The 27,179-nt window shown below is 28.8% G+C and overlaps 1 protein-coding gene across 1 annotated transcript; it reads left to right on the top strand.

Moving 5' to 3' along the window:
• Window positions 1–24,399, top strand: LOC116768705 (pyrokinin-1 receptor-like). The gene is made up of 5 exons (XM_032659498.2): window positions 1–242; window positions 15,682–16,574; window positions 21,731–21,951; window positions 22,552–22,666; window positions 23,258–24,399. The coding sequence occupies exons 2-5, from the start codon at window positions 15,767–15,769 to the stop codon at window positions 23,473–23,475; spliced, it is 1,362 nt and encodes a 453-aa protein (XP_032515389.1). The 5' UTR covers window positions 1–242; window positions 15,682–15,766; the 3' UTR covers window positions 23,476–24,399.
• The last annotated feature ends 2,780 nt before the right edge of the window (window positions 24,400–27,179 follow it).

Below are 27,179 nucleotides of genomic sequence, written 5' to 3'. Positions count from 1 at the left end.
TAAAAGATAATTTTTTCTGGTTAAATTACGAAAAATTGTGTGAAAGAAAACTTTTTTTGTTTCAGATTTCACGGTAAGATTCTATCGTCCGTGCCGGCAGTAACCGTGGATCTACGGATGACAGAGGACGCGCGCGATTTGTTTGAACACATTGAGTTATTTAATTATGAGTAAATAATAAAAAATATAAACAAAATTTGTAAACAGTATTGTGTGTTGTTGAATTTTTATGGATTAATAGGGTAAGATTCTTTTTTATATATATAGTTATGGATACTAATCAATTAGTCTCTTGTAATCAAATTTCCTATACTATAACTAACACAAACTATTATAACGAAATAAGTAGATAGATGTTATATATATATATATTATTTACTACAAAAATACAAAGCGTAAACTATTAATGTAAGTCTAAATATAACTATTTTACCGATTAAACATTGTCGATGTAAGTATCTTTCTATTCAGATGTATATAAGTGATTTGCATAAATAAATTTAATATTTTAATAATAATGAAATTATATATAAATATACTAATTTATGAAAATTAAAATATTTCCAATGTGTTCTGTATTATTATACGACTTCGATTCGTATAATATTAAATTACACACAAACTACCATTCAGTAATATTCATTGAGTTGTAACAATATTAAATGTTTGCCAATAAGTGACAATGACTTCTAGATCAGCTAAAAATAATTGTTTAGCTTTATTAAATATGAATCAAAATATTTTTTTACGTAGATTTCATATTATAGTTTGAATAAATTGTACCTCTAAGAAACTTATGTGATTTTAATTTTTAAAAGGGTTTAATACATTTTTTTTTCAGAACATTTCTATATTAATAAAGTCTTTTTATTTAATATATGACAAATATACTGATTTATTACTTTTTCTCCCATGTAGTGAGTGAGCCAATATTAAAAATTGTTCTGTTTTCGCTGTAAATAACATTAGGGTGGCTCAGTAGTGACGTGTTTTAATTGAATTCCTTTAACATTTTAGCAAATGAAAAGCTATAATGCATATAAAGTTAATTCATATTTAAAAAAAAAACAGATAAAAAATTCATTATGGCTTATATACAAACATCGTAGAGAGGCAAAAAGTTTAATGAACCGGTAAATAATATGTTATTCTATAAGAATAAAAAATAAACCTGTAGTTAGCAAACAGAAAAAGTATATAAATAGACAAGAATATTCGCAATAAATAATAAAAACTATCTGATAGAACACTTTTTACATGCAAATTGTTTTTAATAAAAACAAGATGGCGTGATATATTCAAAATTAATTTCAATTATTTTAAACTTACGAATGTTTCTAAACTATGAACAGGAATTCGATATTATTAGATATTTGTTGAAATGAATCAATAATACGAGTGACAATTATTCATTACAAAGTGTAATATTTATTTTGTGACATCATTTACATACGACTTTAGTAGCTAATTCAAATAAAATTTTTTACGCTCTTGAGGCGCTCATTGTATTAATTTCTGATATAAACATATATCTTTAAATCCAAATATAAAATTCGTATAAACATCATAAAATTTATCATTACATATTTATAACACTTCAAATTTTATGAAATAAGTAGGTAGATATTATATATTATTGTCGGTACGTAATTCTACATGACATTACGCATGTATTTATGAGAATTTTGACATGGACATTTATTTGACAATAAAAAATATTTCCTATGGTGTACACTTGAATTGATTCAATAAAAAATAATAATAAAAACCATACGTTTTGCCATAAAAAGTTAGGGAACTGGTCTCATTTGTCAATCGATGGCATCTTGACGTTCTGATAGGTCTTACCTTGAATTCAATATTCGCGTCAACGGTTACGTAAAGATATACAAGTTTAAAATACATATATATATACATACGTAATAAAAAAAAATATATATTACGTAAGTCATTTTCTTGACAGCCCTTCTCGTCTCGATGTAACCAGAGTCTAAGACGTTCAAATTACGTTTATCGAAGCTAAATTTATCAAACGCTTTAAATAAAGTCGGTTAAGCCATAACAGTTCGAATTAATAGTTGGTTGTTTTCCCTACATTAAAGAAGATATTAACTTAAACATCTCTATTGAAGTTGTATGAGAATATTTATTGATTGATACTAAATATTTATTGCAAATATAGTTATAGCCAGACATTTTTTCTAGTAAATTTCGTTTTAAAATCAATTGCGCCCATTAATTGAAGCAATAAAGTTTGGTTCTGCTATTGCATAATGTTGTTTTCTATAAGAAATATGTTGGTTATCTCGCATGTTAATCTCTGTTTAACTGAATTATATATATAAAAAAACTTTAATAATCTTAGTTAAAACAGCTAATTTTAAATTCATACCTTCGGTTAAATATATTTCCTCATCTTACGCGTTTAAAAGTCATAAATATATTGAGTTAAGCAAACAGTTAAATAAATTAAATGTTATATTTGTTTGTATAAAATGAAATAGGTTGAAAATATACTTAAGTTCTGTATTTAGAACTTCTGTCTTCCACCGGCCTAAGAAGGCACCCTGCCCATAGATATGCTCGAATCAATTCCCAAGACACAAGCACAGATTTAATTAATTTTAAATAAAAAGTAGTTCTTATCATTATAAATATTTTTTTCCTAGCAACATTTGTTCAGAAGTCGAAATCATTACGTAACGCTAAAACCTCCAGACAAAATAGCTCGGTAGTCGTTAGTGAGAGGAAATGTAGAATAAACAATATATTTCCAAAATAACCAACAAGTGAGCTTAATAATTACGAGATGAAAGTTATATTATATGTTCTAGCTCATCGTTTAATATTTGTTTTTGTGAACATTTAAGCTGACTCTTGTTACAACTTTAACTGCAAATAAACGTAACACGATCCATCATATTACTAACAAGAAAACGTATGCTTAGTCCAACTTGATATAGTCATACATACGGAGCGTTAACAATTTTTCATATATAAATCTTCGCCCGTGATATTAATACTGTGGCCTATTGAATGACAAACGGGTAACGCTTCATATGCAAGGCGACGTTGCGAACATGTACTAAGTAAACAGAAAATAGATGTCATCGGATATTATGTTTTAAGAATCTGCTATATGCTATAAGAAACATTTAAGTTAAAATTAATAAGAATTCATGATAATGAGAAGTATTTTCAACAAAGCATGGCATGATAAACCGGAAACATCATAAACAAATCCATAACAAATCACGCGTTCATGATTTCATAAAAGCTATAAGTCAGTTTTAATGGATTTAATTTTTTCAGTTGTTCTTTCATGTATAATTTTAGATATTACAAAATATCCTCTGATATGTCGTATTTATTAAACACTACGTAGGAATTTTTTTTTAACAGTAATTATTCATATAGTTAGGATTACCAGTACAATATAATTGTTAAGCTTCCAATTATTTTTAGCTTGAAAAAATCTGTTACTTAGATATATACATAAGTAAACTAAATATGATCAAAACTAGTTTGAGGAAAATGATTTTAAATAAACTTTTTATTAACATTACGACACGCTAATACATACAACAAAAACACATACACAAAACATTAACCAACGTATTAAGACAATAATAAATTAGATTTGAACTTATAGGTTAAGGTAAATTATTATTTATCATACTAAATTGATTATAGCAAAAAACTGATAAGAGTTAACATTATAATATGTTATAAACAAAAAATATTAGAATATTAAGAACAACGTTTTATTTCAATAAGTAGTAGTAGTAGTAGTAGTAGTAGTGTATTGTGGCACAGTTAACAGGAAATAAAATGTATGTAAAACCCTTTTTTTGTAGGATGTACTAATCTAAAAAATTATTACGATGTATATATGTATGTACATACATATATATAATGTATATATATTTCCTTGTTTTTTGAGGCTTTAATAAAAGACTTTCTATAACTTTACTTTGAAATAGAGTTGTTGAAGATATCTGAAAAAACGTTTAAAAATTTTCCAGTGGACTATTCCGTAGTTAAGTAGTTTGTATTATGACGGAATTCAGGCTGTGAAGCGTTAAAGAGCCCGAGCATAGAGACAACGTCTATAATCATAAGAAAATGTTAGTAGTTGGTACTATATAAATAAAGAAAAATATATCTTTTGTCATGTAGAGTGATTCTAAAAACAAAAATGAGTATGTGTCCACGCTAAAATTAACTTGATATATTTTTACTATAAAACAAATAATTCCGAGGAAAATCAATATTAGCACAAAGAACATGCTTATCTAAGACCATATAAGCAAAACTATAATTAATTAAACAGTTCCTTCTCCATCAAAAAATACATTAAAAACTCTTTACACAAGCTTCCCTACTTATGACAAAAAACCTTGAAACCTATTAGCTAATATAAAATATTAATATACAAAGAGTTTAATATAAAAAGTTCTTATGGTGTTTTTAGTAATAAATAAATAATATATTTAATTTTTTTAACAAACTTCACACTACCAAAATTTTTGACTCACTACGTCCTAAAATAACCAAACGACTAGAACGATATGTATTTATATACGTACTCTCATAACGAGTTACGTCAAAATATACACAGACAGTTTCGACATTTTTATTCATAAATCTTCACAAACGTCACAGTAATAACGTAAATACACACACAACTCTTTGAGTACACTTAAACCCATAAGATATATTTTTGAAATCTGAAAAGGATTTAGAACAACTCGCTATCAGAAGCTCAACTTCGTACGTATTTTAACAATCATACTGGTATACTGTACTACTTAATAAAGTATTGATATAGTAGAAACACTGGTGAATCCAAAAACCTAAATATAAAGAAAATTATAAAATGTTTTAATTATATCTTCCCAAAGTTATATTTGGAACAGCTCTAGTAATGGAACCAATTTTTTTTTTTTGTAATTAATAGCCAGTTGCATAAATAAAATTTGTTGATATGTTTCGCTATGTCTGTTGAACATAATTGGATTATTGAAATATTACAATTTGACCATTAGAAACTTATTCCGTTGCTTAAATTTTTGTGTAGCACAGTTCCAGTAAATCTTATGACGATTACATTTAACTTTTAGTGTTGTCATAAAGTTCCTTTGCTCGTATTTGTTGAATTACTCTATATAAGATTCGTAATCGGTGAAATCGGCTGTATAGTTACAATATTTGCTGGAAATCAATACATAAATATATTAAAATTGATTTGTAAGTTATGAATTGTCTGTTTTCTTTGTGTTATAGATCAGATCACACTTGAGAGAACACTTGAGATAATTTGCTAGCGATAAATTAACTTTTTATAGATATTATTCGTTACGCCTACATTGAGAAGGTTTTTTTAATCTTTTTTTAAGAACAACCATGAACATATAACTTTAAGCCTTAGCCTACATTATTTAGAGAAATATTATAAATTAAAACAATATTTGCACACCAAAGTATGTTCAATTTATTTTATTAAAATTAAAAAAATAGTACAATTACTTTAATTTTATATTAATATTGATTTCTGTGAGAACAATTTTAAAGCGCTTTTCGGCTAAAGGATTGCGTTTCTGAGAGGTTGTGATACATTAGGTGATGTAACTATTGGCTGGCCAACAGGTTACCGCAAAATGTTGTATTTAATTTTTAACGTGTTGACAGTAAAAATTATTTAAAATGTAAACGTTGTTTTGGGCTAAAATTACTAACAATCGATTAACCGACACCTTTTCCGGACCCGGTTTTGTGGGTACATCTGGTGTTCTTACGAGCAGCAATACCAGAATTTACCCGTGTCGTTACAGATCCCATAGCGATCACAGAAGCCAACCCGGATATATATATAAGAACACCTTGAATTGACGATTGTTAAGGCTGACAAACTATACTCTGGAAGTCAAATCTTTTTGATCACATACTAATTCACAACTAAGGTCGCTAACTAAATTAACTTCACATACGTTAATAATTTTGTTTAGTTTTTTCTAGCACCAATTGTAGAGCCGAAGCTAATTTAAGCCACAGAGCTAAAGAGAAAGCGGTTCCTTTTTATTATTTGCCTCGAACAGACCATGGTTGATGACGGTATTACTATACCATAGACCATTCCGAGCTACGGATAATCTGTCAAATATAAACGCAAAGGGATGGTCAGACAGACCTGTTTCGTCAAATGTCAATAAATTGAGCGAGGCTGAGGACATTCCAGCATCCGTACTCAAAATGTGCGTTCCGGAATTGTTCCTAGGTTTAATGTATCTTTTTGTACTTTATAACCACACAAGACAAATTCTCTATTTTCGGCCTATAATTTAAGAGTACGGGTCTGTCAAATTATAGGCTTATAGCTATAGTCTTGCGTCAATAGTCAACGTCATAGTTCTCTGAAGTGATGTAGCGCATGTTCAATATGAAGCTCCTAAAATAGTTGAATGGATACAGTTTATTCAGCGCTAATATGGCTTCTGACACGATCACGCCACTGGCGATCACTTAATATGTCGGAGGGTTTTTTCTAGTAAAAGTCACGGATAGGCTTTGGCAATCAAATACTCGCTCAACAACTCAAAGGCTATTAAAGGACTTGGTTTCGAAATATCCAGATATATTCAACTTCTGATTGACTTCGCTGGCAGGAACAAGATGGCATCCAGAAATCTTCGTGTGCTTATAATTTATAGAGGAAAGCGGTACTTTACAAGAGCACAATTATAGCAATCGTGTTAAGCTCAAGTTGATCCTATGTTGAATAAAATATCTAGTCTAATGCATCCGCATACTAACTTCAACGTTTCGTCTTCCTGCAAAACCGAGCTGTGTACATGTTAGATAACCCGGAACTCAACAAGTAATAAACCATTAAGTTTAAGGGGATATTTTGTATCGTTTCAAGTATTCTATCGCCTTTTGAATGAGATGTTTTCTTATGAACTGAATAACATGATGCCTACGGACATCTTTTAAGACAAAATCTATTTGTATAATATGCATATATTATATATATTTACATATTCTATACCTTTTTTTAAGTTTCACTATCTTTCCCGTAATAACAAACAGACAGATAACTTTACAAAGAAGGGTCTTCTAACCACAATTTCGCTACTAGGATTTACGCCGCCCACGTTACCTTACCCGGAAAAGTTACGTCGCGGACTTTATACTGCAAGAGGAAACTTAATGAAACACAAATAAAAACACCGTTTATTGGTTTAAGAACGAGTATAAACTCTACTTTTAACACTTCTACAGAATTATTAGATCTCGTGAAATTCCTAAAACGAAAACATTTTCTTTTAGGTGTATCTAATAAAAAATATAAAATTCAAACGGGCTTATTCTAAAAAAAAAAAAAATTACAAATTGATTCATATACTACATTCTGTACACAAGCAAGACGATGATAGACATGACACAATTATAAAAAAATAATAAAAAAAAAACACGTTTTAACGAAAATAAAAAGGAAAATGTATTAACATATCTCTTAACTCTTAAATCAACCTGCAGTATTCAACGAACTTTTTGAATCGTAGGTGCATAATTAAACGGATTTTCACTTTGCTTTTGTAATTTGACACACATTATTATTTTTGTTTATTGAAATAGGATACTGCTGAATACACTGATTTATTAACTATTAATTTTCGTTACCACAATACAATCATTCTTTTAATGATGTCCATACATTATGTACAATTAAACATATTTATTTCATGACATTAATAAGGCAAATGTCATTAACTTATCGCATTGTATCAATAATGGCAGAGGTGATTTCTCTTTAGTATTTCTGTAGAGGAATCTCTATTTAATAGACTGACTTCTCCAGAACTCCTTAGAACCGGGCTTTTGACGTGAAGATTTTATAGATAAATTAAGGCACTATTTGTTTTTGTTTATTTTATCGCTTTTCTGATATTTATACTTCCTTTAGCAAGTAATTAAATTTACAAAGGAATTCCTTACGTCCATACTTAAAGGAACTCTTTGGCTTTACATTTCTTATTTTACTTTACGTATTTATAAAAGTAAAAGCATTATTATGCCGTAATTTTTTGTATTGAATCAGTACTGAACCATTACCAATGACAAATAAACATTTCAAATGCCAATTTCTGACGTAACTAGAAACGACTGTCATACCAATATCGTGGTTGTCGACTAGTGAAAATTATTCGCTGATAAACATCAACTATCCCGCTTTTCTTTTTGTAGTTATTACTCAACAAACTGTATGCCTCGGCGTGTACAACTATTTGTATTCAGTCCGCGTGTTCTTCTTTTAAAGCACTTTATAATGTCAGTATACATAGTGTATGTATAAACGAACTGCCTTTTAACTGTCATCTCATCTATTTCAATAACTGTTGCAAAACTATCGCGAATATTTTATCGGTTCTTTTGTAACCTCGAATTTATTATTTTGTAATTTAAAACTAACTAATAGGCAAACAAAAATTTATTCTTTCTTATTGTTCACAATTATTAACAAGGGTTTGCAGTTACATCCTTAGGTGGTAAAAATCTGACCAAAGCTTTCCTCTGACTAATCCAACTACTCTCTAAATTTTGCATTTTTATTAAAATAAACTCATTCATAGCTTTTGTATATAAACTTTAAATAGATTTATAGTAGAGTATGGCGTGACAAGACTTCCTATTAATTTTTTTGGATGGCTGCTGCGGCCTTGGAAATACATTTGAGAGTTAAAAGAAAGAAGTGTCAAATCTCGTCATCATTTCCTGCTTGATTCTATTTTGACGATTTAAAAATAGAATATACAAAGAAAATATGAATGTTTGATGTGTATAATTTAATTTTAGCTACAATAATGACTATAATCAACATCATAAATTAATGTAACTTAACGAACCAACTTAGAATTTATACAATGTACTGTGAAAGACATCAAGCTACTTTTAACATAATTAAGGTGAAAATATTATATAAATAATTGAATCTACCCGCGGTTTTGTTTACGTATTTCACAATAAAAATGTATGGCTCTATTTGTGCTCATTTTTTCTGAAATGAAACTGATTTTTATAGTCTCATAGAATATCTTTATCGTCTAAATATCTCGTTTAAATTGTACGCATGTATTATATATTTTTACATCTGAATATATGCATATTTTGACTACATAATAAACAACTAATATCTATGTATATTATGCGAAGGTGTTATAAGTTTTCATCATATAGAAATGTTGCTAATTTGAAAATAAACGCTACGTTCATGACAAATAATAATATTAAATAAATAATTTTGTTGTTTGTGCCTTTTAGGATATCTGAATAGAGCATTTTAAAGGTTAGTAGTAGTGTGTACAATAAACGTAGACGTGTTTACTGGCTTATATCGACGGCCAATTCTCAGATACCATTGCTGCAGGTAAGTAAAAATTTTACTCAATTTACTTATAGCCTGATGTCTGATTTTTAAGTATGTTATAGAAATATTGTAAACGATTTCAAATGATTAATTCCAGAGACCTTCTTTTGGCTGTTTACCAGACATTTTAAATATAAACAACAAAAAACACAATCTTTCTCTCAGTTAGACACTTGATTTTTTAATTTAATATAAAAGGGGCTATTTAAATGTATTTTGTAAGTTGCCAGACCAATCCTAGGGGCCAAATATCCATCATCTATCCATCCAGCATGCATGATAATTGACTTTTTATTACTGTTTCATTAAAATTATCTCGTAATTTTTCCAAAGAAGGCTTGTAATAAAAATTTTATGATTCATTAACATCTAATTCTCCAAACGATTCTTGAATATTGCTAAAATCATAATAATTTTAAGATTTTTTGCTGGCGATATTTAAAGCGTCCGATAAATATTCTGCCTGCAGAAGGTGTATGACGGTATTCATTTAAAATTATTTACAATATTTCCTTCAGCGTACCTAAAAATCAGACCTTAGACCATAAGTAAGTGAGTAAAATTTTTACTTATCTGCAGCACCTAGTACCGGAGAATTTGCCATCCGTATGAGCTAACAGATTTGTATACTTTAACTGTAATACAAATACTAACCTATTAACCATATATGTTTTGTGCATCAGGAAATAAGTGCCTCCGGGATCCTGCTTTATAAATATAAAATTATTTTTGTGTTATGTCTATATTTATTCGGTTTTTGTATAACAATTTAGCAAACAAATAATTCTAACTATTGATATTGCGCAGTTTAAAATGAAAAAAATAATGAAATACATTGTTTACTATTAATTACATTCAGTTTTTTTATACAACTGATATTTTAAAAAAAAAACTTAAGTGTCTGGAAAGAATAGAGATGAAAAAACCGGTTATGAAAGTTTTCGAATGACCCGTTTGATCGTTCGTTTTTGATTTGGATGGACGTCATTAAGACAAAGTGGCCATTCAAAGTTCAATAAGGATTTCAAAATTAGTATTTTTTCTTTAATTTTTATAGTTATAGTATTTTTTAAAATTTTTCTCTGTCTGCGAGTCCAGAGATTCAAAACGCTGAAAGGCTGGAAATGCTGACAATTTCGTTTTAAGGATCTTAACAGATGGTAGGAGTTCTGTAATACATAAATTTATTTCATTTCAAAACTATCTCCGCATTTGAAATCTCAATACGACTTTTCCTATAAGTCATGAGGGTAACGCTATTTGGTTGATCGTGGCAAGTATTGAGATTTGAGAAAAGTTTTGTTTAATATTAATATAACTTTTCTCTCACAATTTCATAATCGAGTTCAGAAAACTGTTAGTAAGATAAAATGAAATATTTAAGTACACGAGACTTTTCAACTTCAGTCGAATGGTATGGTTTAACGAAACTATTAAATAAGTGAACTTTTTAAGGATCTTAGGAAATAAAGTAAAAAATTTCAAAAACATTTAGTAACGAAAGGTGCGTCAGTAAGTCTGCGAGTCAAAAGAAGACATTAAATACAACTATACATTTTAAGTGTGACAAAGTTACCAATGAATGATAAAAATATGTCAAAAAAATATATCCAAGATCAAAAAGTATAAATAAATCTTACAATAATATTAAAATAAAAAATATTCTTACAATTCCTAACCAGACACTACCATTTTATACAAAAAATAATGAACGATGAAAACAACATATTTATAAAGTTATTTTTAAATCACAGAAAATCTTCACCGAGAATAAGGTACGTTTGTATATAACAAAACTTTAAGTGCGCTCACAAAGCCAGTAACAAAATAATTTCCGGTCACAAGGATTAAAGAATAAATTAATTTAAATTATGAAATATATCATAAAAGATCGGTTCAATGCACTGAAATCAATATAATGTTTATATTAAGAAGCGGATTTTAATTCGCAATATATGTTTGACAATTAAATTAATTAAGTGTTATCATAACATTGATTAAGTAAGATAAATGTTACTTGAGTTAACATTTAGCTAGATTCTTCAGTTGTATTTATTACTCAGTTAGGATAGAATAATATAATATTATTTTTATGTCGCCAGAGAACACGTTAAAATGTCTATACATGCCGATAAGAATAAATATTAAGATAAATTCTCGATCAAAATAATATCTAATTTAGTCTCCGTACAAATAATAAAGTAACTTGTAATAAAAGAGTAAATTATATTATAGATTATTTATACATTAAAAAAATATTCTGTTTAATTATCACTTTAGGTTAAACGTAATTTTACAAAGTTCACTTTATTTCACACAACATTTTGGAGTAAAGCTTAGACTACATAGTCTTTATGCAGTATCTTAGGGACATACATACACGGTGAGAAATCCCACTTCAATATCATTTAATGTTATTCAAAAAAAATTACTAAAGCTTTTAGAAGAGTGAATGATTTAAAATATATATGTTTAATTACTAACATAATAAAAACAGTCAGAAATATTATGGTAAGAAACGGTGTAAAAAACACACACACACGACATTCACCCCGACCCAAAGTAAATTTGTTAAACAACAATAGTTAATTTAAATACAATGGCCGTAGTAAAAATTATGTTAAATACAGATTATTTGAGAAATATTTCCGACTCTAACGCCACGTTGTTAATTTTATGTAGTTTAACACAAAACATACTAAGTTCAAACCAACACTTAAAGGTCAATATACTTTCGCACATTTAACAGTGATTATTGTTTTCTTACTTCTTTCTTAGCATATATTCAATTATAAAAAAAATGTAAAGTTACTCGGTGATTTTATAATTAACTTTATAGTTAGTAATACTTTGTGTGTCTCGTTTTTCAGTCTTAAAGGACCCAATCTATTTATGATATCGTAGGGAAAGTAAAGAGCGTCGCTTACTATCGTCTAATAGGAAAAAAACGGCAGGTAAAAGGTATTAAATGGTAATTTTTATAACGGTGTCTTTGCAAGTAAACGAAAATTATTATAATTATTCTCGTTTTTTTCATGGCTCGTATTTATTTTTAGCAACTTTTAAGGCTCGGCTTGACATAAGAGATTGGTATAATATTTATCGGAGTTGTTTATCATTTCATATGTACGTCAGACACAACACAAGGATTTAAATTTCTATACATATTAGCGTATATTTTTGATGAATTCAAAGTTCACCATGCAAATTAAAAAAAAACTTCTATTCCAAACTGATTTATACGTTGGACAATCGAACTCCTTCGTCGTTTATGTAAAGTCACAATTGTATCATTTCAACTCGTCCGAAGATTATTCCGTCCAGTAAAATAACAAGAAGTTAAACATATGTATGTATATAGTATGAAAAGAATAATAAACTGAACAAATGATAGAAACTTCAAATGTATTTATACCTGTTACACCTAAAAATACAAATAACAGCGAATATAAACATGAATCGACTGTTGGATGTACCTTCAATGAATTTATAGAGCGTTGGACACATCACAGCTTCCAAACTGATAAATCATTTTTAATTAATTTTTGATCGTACAAATTAAAAAGAAAATATTTTAATTGCTCTCATATTACCAGATCAACTCGATTACTTCAAAATGTATCCTTCATTAAAAAAGTATAAGAATATTTCAATGCCATCAAAGAAGCAAAATGACATTGACAGTTGTTCAAATAAGCCGTTTGTCTTCTTCGTCTTTATCATTGGAATCTCTTTGTTAATGAACTCTTTACTGACTTTCTACAAATATATATCGAATTTAGGGTTATTTTTATAAAAAAAAAAAAACAATTTACTACCAACTAAATGTTATATACAGAAATAAGGTCAAGCAGTAATTATAAAACAGTGTTTAAATAGGTAGGGTTTTAAGAAATGCATATGCTATATTTAGAATTATATTATAAGACTACAAGTGATTAAGAGGTATACATGTACATGGCAATTCCTTTGTAATTAATTGTATTTTAATTCTAAATGTCAACGACTCAAGATAGTTCAACAACATTATTTTTTCGGAGATTGAGAATGGTTTATTTTTTATTCTTATTTTTTTTTTTTCTTTGCACGCCTCGCAATCAACTCGTAAAAACTTCACAAACTTACAACAAACACTCATATTTAAACGTATAGTAAGTGTAAATTATATTTATCTGCCCTTAACAATTTTTTGTATAATTCAAAACTAATAATTAAATGGTTTGTCTTAAATAAATATAATAAAAAAGTGTAACTTATTACTTGGACATAGTGAATTCGCGGTTTTTTCATATATAGTAACAAAGCTGAACTTCTAATGTTATTTTCACGACGGCTGCTATTCTAAAGTTTATTACTCATAAAAATAAAATCGCCTGAAGACATGTTCCACCCTAATCATTACATCACTTCATGCCTGAGTAAACAATAATAACAAACTAAATTTGGATAAAACTTACTTTTTGATATGTATGATTGTTTTTTTTTTTCAATAATAAGCAATAGAATAAATTTATGGCACTTTTATTCTTTAATGTCATTATTTAAAAAAGATTGTTTTAATAATGTATTCATTCTTACCTGTAAATGTCTGCCAATAAAAAAATATTTCTTTATTATTTCAGCAAGTTTCATATCCGTATTCATTTATTCAATTATTTTTTCTATAACGAGCTGTGTTTTAAAAAATAATTAGAAATTTTCTGTAGGTAACATTCGTTACAAGATTTACAGACTTGTAAGTCTTGTAAATCTTGTAACGAACAAAAACAACACAAAAGTGCTCAAACTGCCTCTGACATTTACATTAAGCCATTCGGCCTCAGCACATTTTATATAATACTCTGCTTATTTAATAAAATCTACGATCACACTGGGACCCATATTATAAAAACCAACATGTACGCAATGCCTTTAAACTAACCCTATGTACTTTTCTGAAAAAAAATTAAAATTTTTATTTATATTATTCACTTAATACTGTTCAGTCGTTTTAATTAATTATACTTCTAAATCTATTTGCAGTTGATTTATAGCAATAATTTTAATATCTTAGATAACGTCATAAAATATGACTGATCTGTTTATTTACATGTACACACGTATATAGGTTAGGATGTTACTGTTAAAAGCTATACAGTTTTGTTTGACCAATAGAAAGACTAAGTATCAAAGCATAACATCAATTTTATCCTCCAAGTAAAAATGTTTGTACAAGGACACAGTTCTGTATCATAGATATTTATTTTTCTATTACAACTCGTATGAAACTAACACTTTTTTGTAATGAGTATTGATGTTAGCCCTGCGCTGTTCACAGCTTCACCGAGTATAACTAACTAACTATTTTTGATTTGTCGTTCTCGACACTATTTGTATTTTGGAAGTGAAAAAGTGCACTGACCTTATCCCTATTTATGCACACAATTTTACAAAATTACAATAATATAATCAATATTCAAACGAATAAATATTTTATGTACCTGAAGCAAGTTCGTGGTTCCGATCGAATGTGTTAGCTTAATTTCAGCAAGATTCTGGAGTTGAGTGTCGATTGAAATACAGTTTATTCAGTAAGATATGAATAGTAAAGAAAGAAAATTATAGATAAATATGTTATCTTATAAGAAAAACCATTATCTTGAATCTCAAATGAAGATACCAAGTTTTAGAGCTTACAAACTTATAACTTATAAAAATTGTTTACCGAACGAAATAATCAATTTAATCATCTTTTCTTATAAATGGGTTACAATCTAAAAATTTGTGGACGAATATTACTCTCAAATTAGATAAGCAAATATTTGTAATATCCACCTTTTATTGTACCTAAACTGTATAAGCATGAGCTGATTATACTAATTGTATTCAAATGTAATAAACTAAATGGCATATAAGTACACTTATTTCACTTATGGACTACATTTCTCCTTTTATGTGCTTTTATTCCAATAACACAATCAATACGTAATAGGGCTGTCTTAAATGTACGTAAAACTAATGACTGCTTTGAAATATTTTGTTTTAAGAGCGAGTATTTATTTACAAAAAGACAAAAAGATAACGAGTATATATTTAATGATATAAAGAAAGAAGCTCCTTACAAGAACGTAAAAGCAATGGCTGAGATATTATGAATCATTATTAATAAATAAGGTGACTTTAACATCTACTGTTTAATCTAAAATTTCGTTAAGTAGATTTTTTTTTTAATTGTAATATATGAAATATATTAATAGATATTTCCATTGTTTTAGATCGATTCATTATGACTTCGTCTGAAGAAATGAAACGGCATGGACTAAATGGAATAATGAAAGAAATAAGAAACAAAAGTTGTAAATGAGAGGTCAAATGACGCAAATTTATAATATTTCCAATATAACAAATAAAATGAATGAATCTGGTGAAGTTGATCCCACACAAATATTCGGCCCTCGACGTGATTCGCTCTATATCGTAGTGCCAATAACAATTGTCTATACAATTATATTTATTACCGGACTTATCGGGAATATATTTACTTGCATTGTCATAGTTCGAAATAAGAGCATGCATACAGCAACCAACTACTATTTATTCAGCTTGGCCATATCAGACCTTCTATTACTGATAAGTGGGATGCCGCAAGAGATTTATTCCATTTGGTCAAAATGGCCATACATATTTGGGAATGTTTTCTGTGTCTTACGTGGCTTGGCAGCTGAAACATCGACCAATGCTAGTGTAATGACGATCACGTTGTTTACAATAGAAAGATACTTGGCTATTTGTCACCCTTTTGTCTCCCACAAGATGTCCAAACTATCACGAGCGATCAAACACGTTCTGCTACTGTGGGTGGCATCATTAGCTTTAGCATTACCTCAGGCACTTCAATTTGGTATTAAAGTTCATAGAGGTGTAACTATGTGCTTACAGACTAGAGTTATTCTAGAACATTCATTTGAGATATCCACTTTCTTTTTCTTCTTTGCACCTATGATATTAATCACTGTACTCTATTCTCTTATTGGACTTCGGCTTTATAAAACAAATTTAGGAAAACAAAATGTAGAAGGCAAACAATTACAAAGACATGCCATCAAAGCGCATTCAATACATAGAAAAAATAGCACGCAGTCTACAAAACGGGTTGTCAAAATGCTTGGTAAGTGTGCCAATATTTTATTTAGTATGGGATCTCAACCGTTTCATAGGATTAAGTAATAATAGAATCAATGGTATATTATAATAGGATCAATCATAGGATTTCACTATTTTGCTATCTATTAACAAAAACTTTCAAGCCTTCCTTCAATAGGATAGATTCCTTTGGAACACATTTTTTCAAACTAACGTCACAATTTTATAAATTTGAAAACCTTGACGTACTCAAGCAAATCAAAAATAATACAACTACATGTCTTAGATGTTATTCAGTGACAAAAACTAGTCTTTGGTAATAACGGGTTATATATTTAAAAAAAACACTACGCTTTAGACCACACGATTGAAGTAAAACTTCTTTCGCTCCATCTATATAATATGTATATGCATATGTTTATATACGTATAATACAGACATGTATATACATATATATACACATATTATTTTGTACAAATATTTGAATTCAGTATGGGTTATCATGATAAATGTTTTTTTATATAGACATTTCTTTTAATTTATTATTTTCATTATATTCGTCATTGTATACATCAGTAATTACTGTGGTTGATTGTAAGACCGAAACAATAGGCATTTGATATGAGAAATATGATACATATGTTTTCGAATTATGGTTAGAAAGATAACTAGAGAAAACTGCATTAATTTTTGTTCCATGTCTTGTGGTACACTCATTTTGGTTTTTATTCATTCACTTTAAATTCGGTTCAAATTAAAGTACGGATGGTAAAATCGATTGCGATTCCCGAGAATCGATTCTGTGGTCAAAAACTCGATTATTTAGACTCGATTCCCAGTTATCAGAATCCACCAAGAATGAATTCTTAATGATCGATTCTAGAATTTGCATTTTATTGTATCTTTTACCTTATTAAACTTGTTTTATTTCTTAAAATATATATATTTTTTTTCTTATTTAGAATCGATTATTTAATAGAATCGATTCTTGAAATTGATTAATCGATTCTAAGAATCGAAATTTCTGAAAAAAGAATGGAATCGAGAATCGATTCTTCAGTTTATGTTTCCATCTCTAAATTAAATGTGTGTCCCTAAATACACACATCAACATTGCCTAGGGATATTTCATTTTTACCTTATTATATGAAATTCTATATATATTTTATTAAAACAATTATATATGAAATTGAAGTTTATATTATAGTTTATACTTGCAATACATAAAAAGATTTGCGTCAAAGATTTTTAATTTATTTTTTTGTGATTTTATTTTTGGGTGTAATTTTTACTTTGTACAAAATGGATTTTCTATAGGAAATTATGAAATTTAAAGCCATAAAATAACAAAAAAAAAGCGTTTTATTAAAGTTAATAATCAGTATTTCCTCCCCTAACATTAATTAGAGTTCGGCATCGGTTATTCATGCTCAAAATTAAGTTATCCAAGTCGAGCTGTAGTATCAGGTCCCAGGTTCTTTTCAAGTGCAGGAAAAGTTATTCTTCTGTTATCAAATTTGAAGATAAATTTACCATAGCTCTTCGTTGAAACATGTCCCATGCGTGTTCAATGGGATTCATGCCAGTCCATAACCCTGATTTCATGTTCCCTAAACACAGTTGATACCAGCTCAGCCGTATGGGCACGGGCATTATCGTGCATGAGTTGGTACTCCTAACCCTTTGTACCCTGTGCGGGATAATCACAGGTTCCACTAGCTCATTGTGGTATTTCACTGCATTCATGTTCCCTTTTATCCAAATGAGATCGGTTCACGCACCGATACGAATACCAGCCCATACCATAATAGTGCCGCCTTGATATGAATGGACTTCTTGTGGATGCTGGAGACGATTTCGTAATCTTCGCGAATCCGTATGAAATCCAAACCGAGTTGTATCAAAAAAAAGCACCATGGACCATTGCTCGGCACTCCATGCGAAATGTTCTCGAGCCCACAATAGTCTCCGTCCGCGATTGCCACGCCGCAAAGCTGGAACCCGAAGTGGTCTGGGAGGATAAAGACCAGCTCCATTTAATCCAGCTTCTTCTTACAGTTTGGTCACTAATCAACAATTGGTGGTCAAATTGTAGCCATTGAACCATTGGCATAGCTGTAATATTATTGGTTTGTCTCTTAGCGATATTTTGAAGAAAACGGTCCTGTATAGGAGTGGTGATGCGATATCTGCCTGAATGCCGTTCAACGACATCGCCTGCAACACGATATCGTGACCATAACCGGGAGATTACATTTAGGTCGGTTTGCAGAGTTTCAGCAACCACACTGTGTATAGCGCCCGCTTCCAACATGCCTACAGCTCTTCCCTTATCAAATGTCGACGTGACATAATAATAAATGTAACACACGTTGAAACTAGGAAAATTGAAAAAAGAAGAAAATGTGTAATCACTTGTAATTTTTCAGAAATTCACTGTTTTATTGTAACGTGAACTAACTTTGCAACGTCCAAATTCCAATACCGATATCCTTTTGTTTCAAAAAGAGTTTTTCATTTTTATTTTTTTGAATTTGAAGAGAAGTGGTGGAGAAGAAAATATTTTACATACAAAGTTTTTTTATACAGTAAATAGTTTTTAAATTAAGAAGTCTTTCATGTAATATCCCTAGACATTGTTGATGTGTATATATATATATATTTCATGCACTGGCTATGAATGGAAGCGAGATGGAAAATGTGCGTGCGCACTGCTTTCTCTCTTGCCCCTACAGACCGTAACACTCTCTCTATCTATCTTCACTGACTTTAAGTTAGTAACTTATATCTCCCTCTTACTTTCATTCGCCTCGTCCGATCACACTTTTCGTAACGCTGTCACAAGCTTAGCCCCAAGTCAAGCGGGCGTAAAAAAGTTTACTTCAAAAATAATATAAAGCTGACTTTAAAAAATATTTGGTATCATGTGAAGATGTTGATTTTAAAGTAAAACAGTCATATAATTTATTCCATATAAAAGACAAGAATAAAGTAAAAAATAAAATTCGATCAAATCGTTGAAATCGTAGATTTTTTGTGCATATTTTTTCTTCCTATTCTCATTTTAAATTTTGAACTACTCTGAACTAAGTGAATTCTGAACTTAAGATGCAGAAGACGTTTTCTATACCTTTTATATAAATGCAACTTACGTATACAAATTACTCTGGGACATATCTTACATAAAATATTAACAGAGCATTAACTGTTATTTCTGTAGGCTTCATATCTTATATGTTCATTATTTATACAATCGTAACATATTGTATTTTTGCCATTATAATTTCACGAAATATCTTCTCTTAAAAAAATATATAATTAAATCAGTCGACTACATTTTATGGCAAACAAAAATATACTATATAAACGTTTAACTGAACCGAAAAAAACATGAATGTTATTTATCTACTTATTTATATAATAACTATATGGATAATAAAAATACAATAACATCGTATAATACACAAACAAATAGTAACAGAGCTAAATAAAATGTACCGCTTTCGCATGTACACATTAAATTAGAACTATGTTTTTTAGATAGATTTTAAATTAGAAATATGTTTGTTATTTCCTACTGTAATATAACTATATTTTACCCGAGATTTCGACACACTTGACAAGGGAAAACGAGATGAATTTCTTTCGTGTTAAGAAACTCTCATCTGATTTTCTTCATATTAGTTATATTAAGGCTAAATAAAAATTAGCATTAAAAGTGGGTACAGTAACATTTGTTCTTAAATACCAATCAGTTTGGCAAATAGAAAATAATCACTTTAGTAAATTCCATTAAATCGGCTCAAATCAGTCTCCAGAAACAAATTAACTGTTAAATAGCAGCTTATATTGAACTAATGAATTGAAATAAATGTATTTTAAATTGAATGATATCCTTAATGTAGCTACTTTTTTATTTTAACGTGAAAATTGTCTTTAAAAATTGACTACTAATTAAGAAATATGATTAAATTAGCCGTGTAGATCGTATTAGATTCTATGAGAATAAAGTGCAATAATTGAAAAGACGCTTTATTTAGTATGTAGTGGGTAGTGCTTAACTATTATCCAAATTGATGCAAAGTGAAAATGTAGCCTTAGTTCATTCATAATTTTACCGCGTATAGAGATAATTAAATTTGAACCTTCAAGCGTTGAACCATTTAGCTCGAATTTGGTTCCCAAAATGGCGCATCGGTTCTGTAGCGCTTGTTGAAAACTTTCCTATTCAGCCTCTACTAAGGGTAACAATTGTCTCAATATTGACTTCATCAGACTTGCAGAGCAAGTTTACATTTATAATTAAATAAATACGTAAACTTAAGGTTGCCTCTTGCAAGAAGCTAATCTCCGCCGGAATTTTTCTCGGTTTACCACTGAGACATCTCAGAATATATGGCGCTTATTATTCATAATGAAGTCTCTTTCGTTTTTTGACACATCTTTTGAATTTGGCAGGTAAACTGCAGTTGAAACTGTTCTGCGAAAAGGATTTCATAATTTCTAAATAAATTCTAGTCTGAGAGCCTCAAGGATGATTACCAACATTTGCTTCCGTAAATTCTACACTCGAAGGCTAATGCTGCTAATCTCGATTCGCCATTTTCACATTCTACCGATTCCACATCGGAGTCACCCATGACCATGATATAGAAAGTTCTAAGATATTCGCGAGTTTCATTCATTAAACTAATATATTTCGGATATAGTATATAGAAAGAAAGAAAGAAAGTTTTTGTTACGAGACAAGGATTTCATCACGTATGACAAACTTTTCACACAACGAAAATCCTGGCGTATTGTACTCGGCAAAAACCTTAGGAAACTATTTAGATGCACCTTCCATACGGGTACATCACACCGGAACTCGACTAATGGTTTGAAGATAAATTTTGTTTGGTGAGCTATAACTATGCTGGGAATACATGTTATGGCCTACCTAAACCGTTCCTAAACCACTTTCCGTTTTATTAATAATTTATTGCTACTTTCTTTAAGCACATAAAATTCAAACCACTGATACAGTTAAAATAAAAAGAAAAAATACTGAATCTGCATTTTAAAACTTAAATTCTCTTTGAAATCCATAAAAACTTCTAGATATTTAACTCAAAATGGAACTTAACGCATTTTTTAAGATGTTGTGTAATCCCAGATTAATAATAACGATTTGTATTACAGTTGCTGTAGTGGTTGCATTTTTTGTGTGTTGGGCGCCATTTCATGCTCAACGATTGGTCGCAATATACGGAACCTCTGAGAATCACCTGGCAAAGTCACCAGTTCTCCTGAAGGTCTACTATTTCATGACGTACTTCTCAGGAGTATTCTACTACATGTCGACGTGTATAAATCCTATATTTTATAACATCATGTCAAACAAGTTCAGAGAGGCTTTCAAGGTGAGATGAGAATAATAAAAATTTTCTTTATTTAAAGCCCCATTTTCAACTTCCAATCTTAATATTTCATCGGATTAATTTAATCGTACACAGATTTGAGATTACAAAGACCAACTTGAGTTTAATCATGGTACTAAGAACTAACCATAAATAAAAGAAAAAACTGTTTTTCTTTTAAATTTAGGAAATATTTAATAGGACAATAATAGACTTAACAAAGAAATAAACGTGCATACTTTATGAATGTTTTAAATAACGCCAACTCCAACACTAAAATATTAAACAAACTATTCACAGTTAACTAAAGCACGGTTTTTATTTTCGATTCATATGTACCACATAAATTGACAAAAAAACTCTGCTCAAACATTTAATATTACTTTTGTTTACAGTTTAAATGCTCTGTGAGTATTAAAATGGTAATTTTGTCTGGAACGTTGTTTAGTGAATCAGTGTCAAAAAATGTCAAAAGTCAAATTAGCGAGATGATAATAACTTTGTAAGAAGAGCTGTTTAATATATGTATATAACGAAGTGTAGTACTATTTTCATATTATAACATACTTAATTTATTATTTTACTTGTTTTATTTAATTTCAGAATACTAATTTACAATGGTGTTGCCATAACACTAAACACTCTACTCGTCAAAGGGGTTCCTATAGCACAATGCCTTTCTCAAGACATATAGTACCAAGTGGATCAATACAATCAGGTGAACATTTATAAAAAGCGATATTTAAAATGCTTTATTAATGATTGTTATATTAGATAATACTTAGGAGTAATCTTATATGAGGTAGTATAATGAACAACGATCTATCAGGAGATAAGTAACATAAAATTATACCAATAAATTTTAAGAAATATTTGTTACTTTACCTTTTTCACTGGTGACTGTTTCATTTTAAATGCATTAATCCTTTATCAATGACAATTTGTACTCGTAATTGATAGTTTGGATACTAAAAGTATAATGTAACTTAATGACGTAAAAATTGAAATGTGATCTCATCAGATAAAAGAACACGTAGAAAGATTCTTTCAAACCATCAATCAGCCATATATTGCAAGGGTTGTCGATTTTCGACATATCCAAATAACACTCTATAAAGAGAACTACATTTTTTGTTCGATTTATATCCTTGATGGTGAATCATATTTTTATATGCAATCATTAATTACTTATACACATATATATTGCCAGCATAAGTACAAAATAATATTTTTATATAAAATATATTATTTTTTATATAACAAAAACAGTTGGAAGTATTTTGTGACGTGTGTATATACTCTTTTTCAGGTAATTCCATAAAAAAGGATAAATCAAGCTCTTTGACTAAAATAACATACAAAAAAGAAGAAAAGCCGATTGACTCACCGCCAATGAGAAATTGGAAAATTTGTGAAAAATGTAGAAGAACAGTTACAACAACCGTGATAAGCTACAATAACATAAACTGTGACCACCACGCGAACATCTTACAAGACACTCGTGTAGCGATCAATATTACAACCTGAACCAAATCATATTTTAAATAAAGTCCATTAAGCGAATGAAAAATTCTGTTCGTAAAATAAATGAATTATAAGTTGGTATTAGATAAAATTGTGACAATCGAACTCTCGCAGATAATTTAATTCTTGATTCTGAAAACTGATGCTAAGTTAGAAAGAACATCAGATAAATCTCAGCCGGTCATTTTATAGATTAAAAAATCTAAAGTTGTTTGTCTGAAAATAGCATCAATATAAAAATAATTTACAGAATCATAATATTATGATAAATTGAAATATGTTAATATTTATATATAGTTTATTTCTCCATCATGATGCACTTAATTCTTAAATAGAAGTCACTTATAACCTAAGAGTGAAGTTCGAGTGAAAAATGGTTATCTACTTTTTTGTATTATAAAATAGATTTTATGTGAAAAAAAAAATAATATAATATGTAATTAGAATTGTCTTTAGAATAAAATACTGTGATTTTTTTTAAATCTTTAGTCCAGTTACGAGATTATAGACATTTGTTTACGGTCTGTACTTTTTTCACTTGTCTATTTTCTACTATTATTTTGTATATAAATACTTCTATTTCTTGTTTTTTTTTTTGTACATAGATATTTCTTTATTTTATAGGACGTATGTATATTTTTACAGGGTAAATTAATCTAAGTCAGGGCTCTCCTTGATCAGGTTACGTTGTCCTTTGTTGAATAAAATTTTATTTAACATAATTTTATAAATTTTGATGAGATGTAGTTTATATAAATATAGTATTAATGCGTCTGCGCTATTTATGATAGGATTTGGTGCGTTTCATCAATTTAATGCGTCCTTAATAAGACTTGATAATTATGATTCCGTATTAATATCTTATATGTATAAATTATCCTATTTTTTTTTTAAATTTAGATTCAATAAATAATTATTTTAAGCTAAGTTTGTTTTATTAACAAACTGCGAATACTGTTTTATAAAATATATATAGATTTTATATCTTTAAAAAATCTACCTAGTATAAGAAAATTGAATGACGGGTTGCTGGATCCTACACTTTAGAATTGAACCTTAGAATTAAACCTTTGAAGAATATATTTTTTTTATATAAATTACATTTTATAGTAGCAATTATTATTAAAGTTTTATAACAGCAAGCGAAAATATTGAATGAGTATCCGAAAATATAAAAGCAACGCCGTAAATATAAAAATGCTTCTAGGAAAACAAAAGGTATCATAACGAGTGACGTTGCTGACTCCCTACTACCATCGTTGTATCGTGGGAACGGAAAGGGAATTATATAATAAAACTCACGAACCATATTAAGATTCATAGATGTATATATCTGTACATCACAACATCTATCACAATGGAAACAAACCCATAATTAATTCAAAGGCTCCACATCAAAAACATTTGTGAGTATAGCGAATAAGTAGGGAGTAAAAAGATAACTTGTACATGTATAAAACATGTTAAATTGACATGCGACGTCTTGAAGAACTTTAATAGAAAACCTACTACCTGGTAAAATCTTTATAAGAACCTGTCGTTATTTATATTGTTAATGATAAGACAAATGCTGGTTCATAGTGGCTTAGCTATCCCGATTTTAAAATAGGGTATCAATTCGTTTCCATTCTCCTACTACTTAACATCTGAAAATAATTTTCAACACTTTTATTTTATTATATATTAATTATTTCAATAAAATACTTTTAAAAATTAACTTAGTCGAGTTATTTAAACATAACTCTATGACTACTTCAAACCTGAGACAGAAGGAAAGATGACGATTATTATTATTCCAATAAATATATAATACTACATTAACTTCTCCTTACTTTACAGTCAAATATTAATATTTTTTTAACAACAAAGAATATTAAATAGCATAGATTAAAAATATAAAACTATCAAACCGAGTAAATGCTTAACTATTATACATGACATTAGACACAATTTTAATATGTATTTAAAACTTTTTTGATTTACCAATTATAAAAATGAATCGATTGATAACAAAAAAGATGTAAAAATATGTTTTTCATGCTACCCAACTTCTCACAATGGTAGTAAAAAACAGCAAGATACGAAAATCAGTGAAGGTGATCATCATATAATTATCAAAGACGTATATAATATAGATATTGCAAATACGAAACGTAGGCCAACACTTATCAAATCAGATGTTATTTTTTGGTTTCTTGAATATGTTTTCATACTTATTTCAAAATAATTTCATTATAAATTCAGATCTGTCACGAATTTCGGCCAAATAAGAATTGAATTACTTTATTTTTTTTGTTAAATAGGTGCCTGATATCACAGTTAGTTGTACAATGTAATATAGGAAACTGGAGAGCCTCGAGAGTCATTGGGATAGTATATTCATTAAATGTAATGTTATTAACGATCTGTATTTCCGTCATTTATATAAAATAAAATAATTAAAAATTCTTTCAACTTAATAATGACTCGGACCCGCCATCATGGTGAAGATAATTTAATCAAGTAAGGAGATTCTCGAATTGTGAACTCCTGTAAATATTTCTTAAAATAAAATCTTTAAAAAATATTTTAACTAATCATTTTTTCTGTTAACCTCAATGATGTTGCCAAAACTGGTTTTAAGTTAGCAAATCTATTTGCCAAAGTATTTTCCTCTTCTTTTTCCTAATCAGCTTATAAAGAACATAAGCTGTACAAAAAAGACTTTAAAAAATTCAGACGCTTGCAAGAATACAGAATCTGACAAAATACTCTCCTAGCTTGTAAATAAATTTCCGGTCCAATTAATTATCTATATGACCCATTAGGCATTCAGGATAATTTTCAATCAAAGTTCCAATGAAAATACATTTCGCAACTATGAAAAAAAGGCAGAATAATTAGAAACGAAACAAAGGTGATATCAAAAACAAGATACATTGCATTGCAATCATCAACTGCCATTTAAATGAAAGACTTTAAAAATGTTTATTGAACAAAACTACTTAGTACAAAACAAAATCGTTTTAATATGTGAACATCTATCTTATAAATCCATCTGTCCTTGATAGGAAATGTAAAGCTGAAGGCGTATACTCAACAAAATTTCCACTGATAAGTTCTTTCTAATAAAATAGCTTGAATCCACTTGGGAAAACTTGAATTACTCTTATTCCGTCTTAGAAAACATTATTATTTTTGATTAATGAATACCAACTTTTTTTGTTGAATAGACGATAGCCAGTAAAAGTTATTCCTTCCAATAAGAATGTTACACTGCATGTGCATTGTATAATACATAATTAAGTTAACTAATATCGATATAGAATTACACAGAATATGGTTTGAGTTCGTTTTTCTTTAATATATGTTGTACATGGATACACAAAAAATAATTATAAAAGCTTAAAATAACATAATGACATACATTGCAAAATAATCAGGACTGTACGTTTAAAGTCAACAAGAAGTTATATTTATTTTATAATGTCTTCTTAAATTAAGTCAAAGACTTGCGGGAAATATAAGAAAAAGTCGTAATTTTATAAAATAACCAAAGCAATGGTCAGCGGGATTCTTATTCATATACAAAATATCACGTAGAAAATCTTGTACATATAAATAAGGATATAAATACTCCATAACGATCTATTGACAACCATTGGCAACGCCATAACCACCTCGGTTACTCCACAAAGCGCCTTGTTTACTCCCGTTTCAACGGTAAC

This window comes from Danaus plexippus, chromosome 4 (genome assembly GCF_018135715.1).
Source record: "Danaus plexippus chromosome 4, MEX_DaPlex, whole genome shotgun sequence".
In the NCBI taxonomy this organism is placed as follows: domain Eukaryota; kingdom Metazoa; phylum Arthropoda; class Insecta; order Lepidoptera; family Nymphalidae; genus Danaus; species Danaus plexippus.
Note: the sequence above shows the minus strand (reverse complement) of the source record. Positions and strands in the feature narration are given on the sequence as shown.

Bases quoted from the DNA above. Each gene is read 5' to 3' on its own strand.
- LOC116768705 (XM_032659498.2), top strand. From the start codon at position 15,767: ATGAGAGGTCAAATGACGCAAATTTATAATATTTCCAATATAACAAAT. The intron at 21,952-22,551 runs GTGAGATGAGAA...ATTTAATTTCAG, and splicing joins AGTTCAGAGAGGCTTTCAAG to AATACTAATTTACAATGGTG. The intron at 22,667-23,257 runs GTGAACATTTAT...ACTCTTTTTCAG, and splicing joins AAGTGGATCAATACAATCAG to GTAATTCCATAAAAAAGGAT.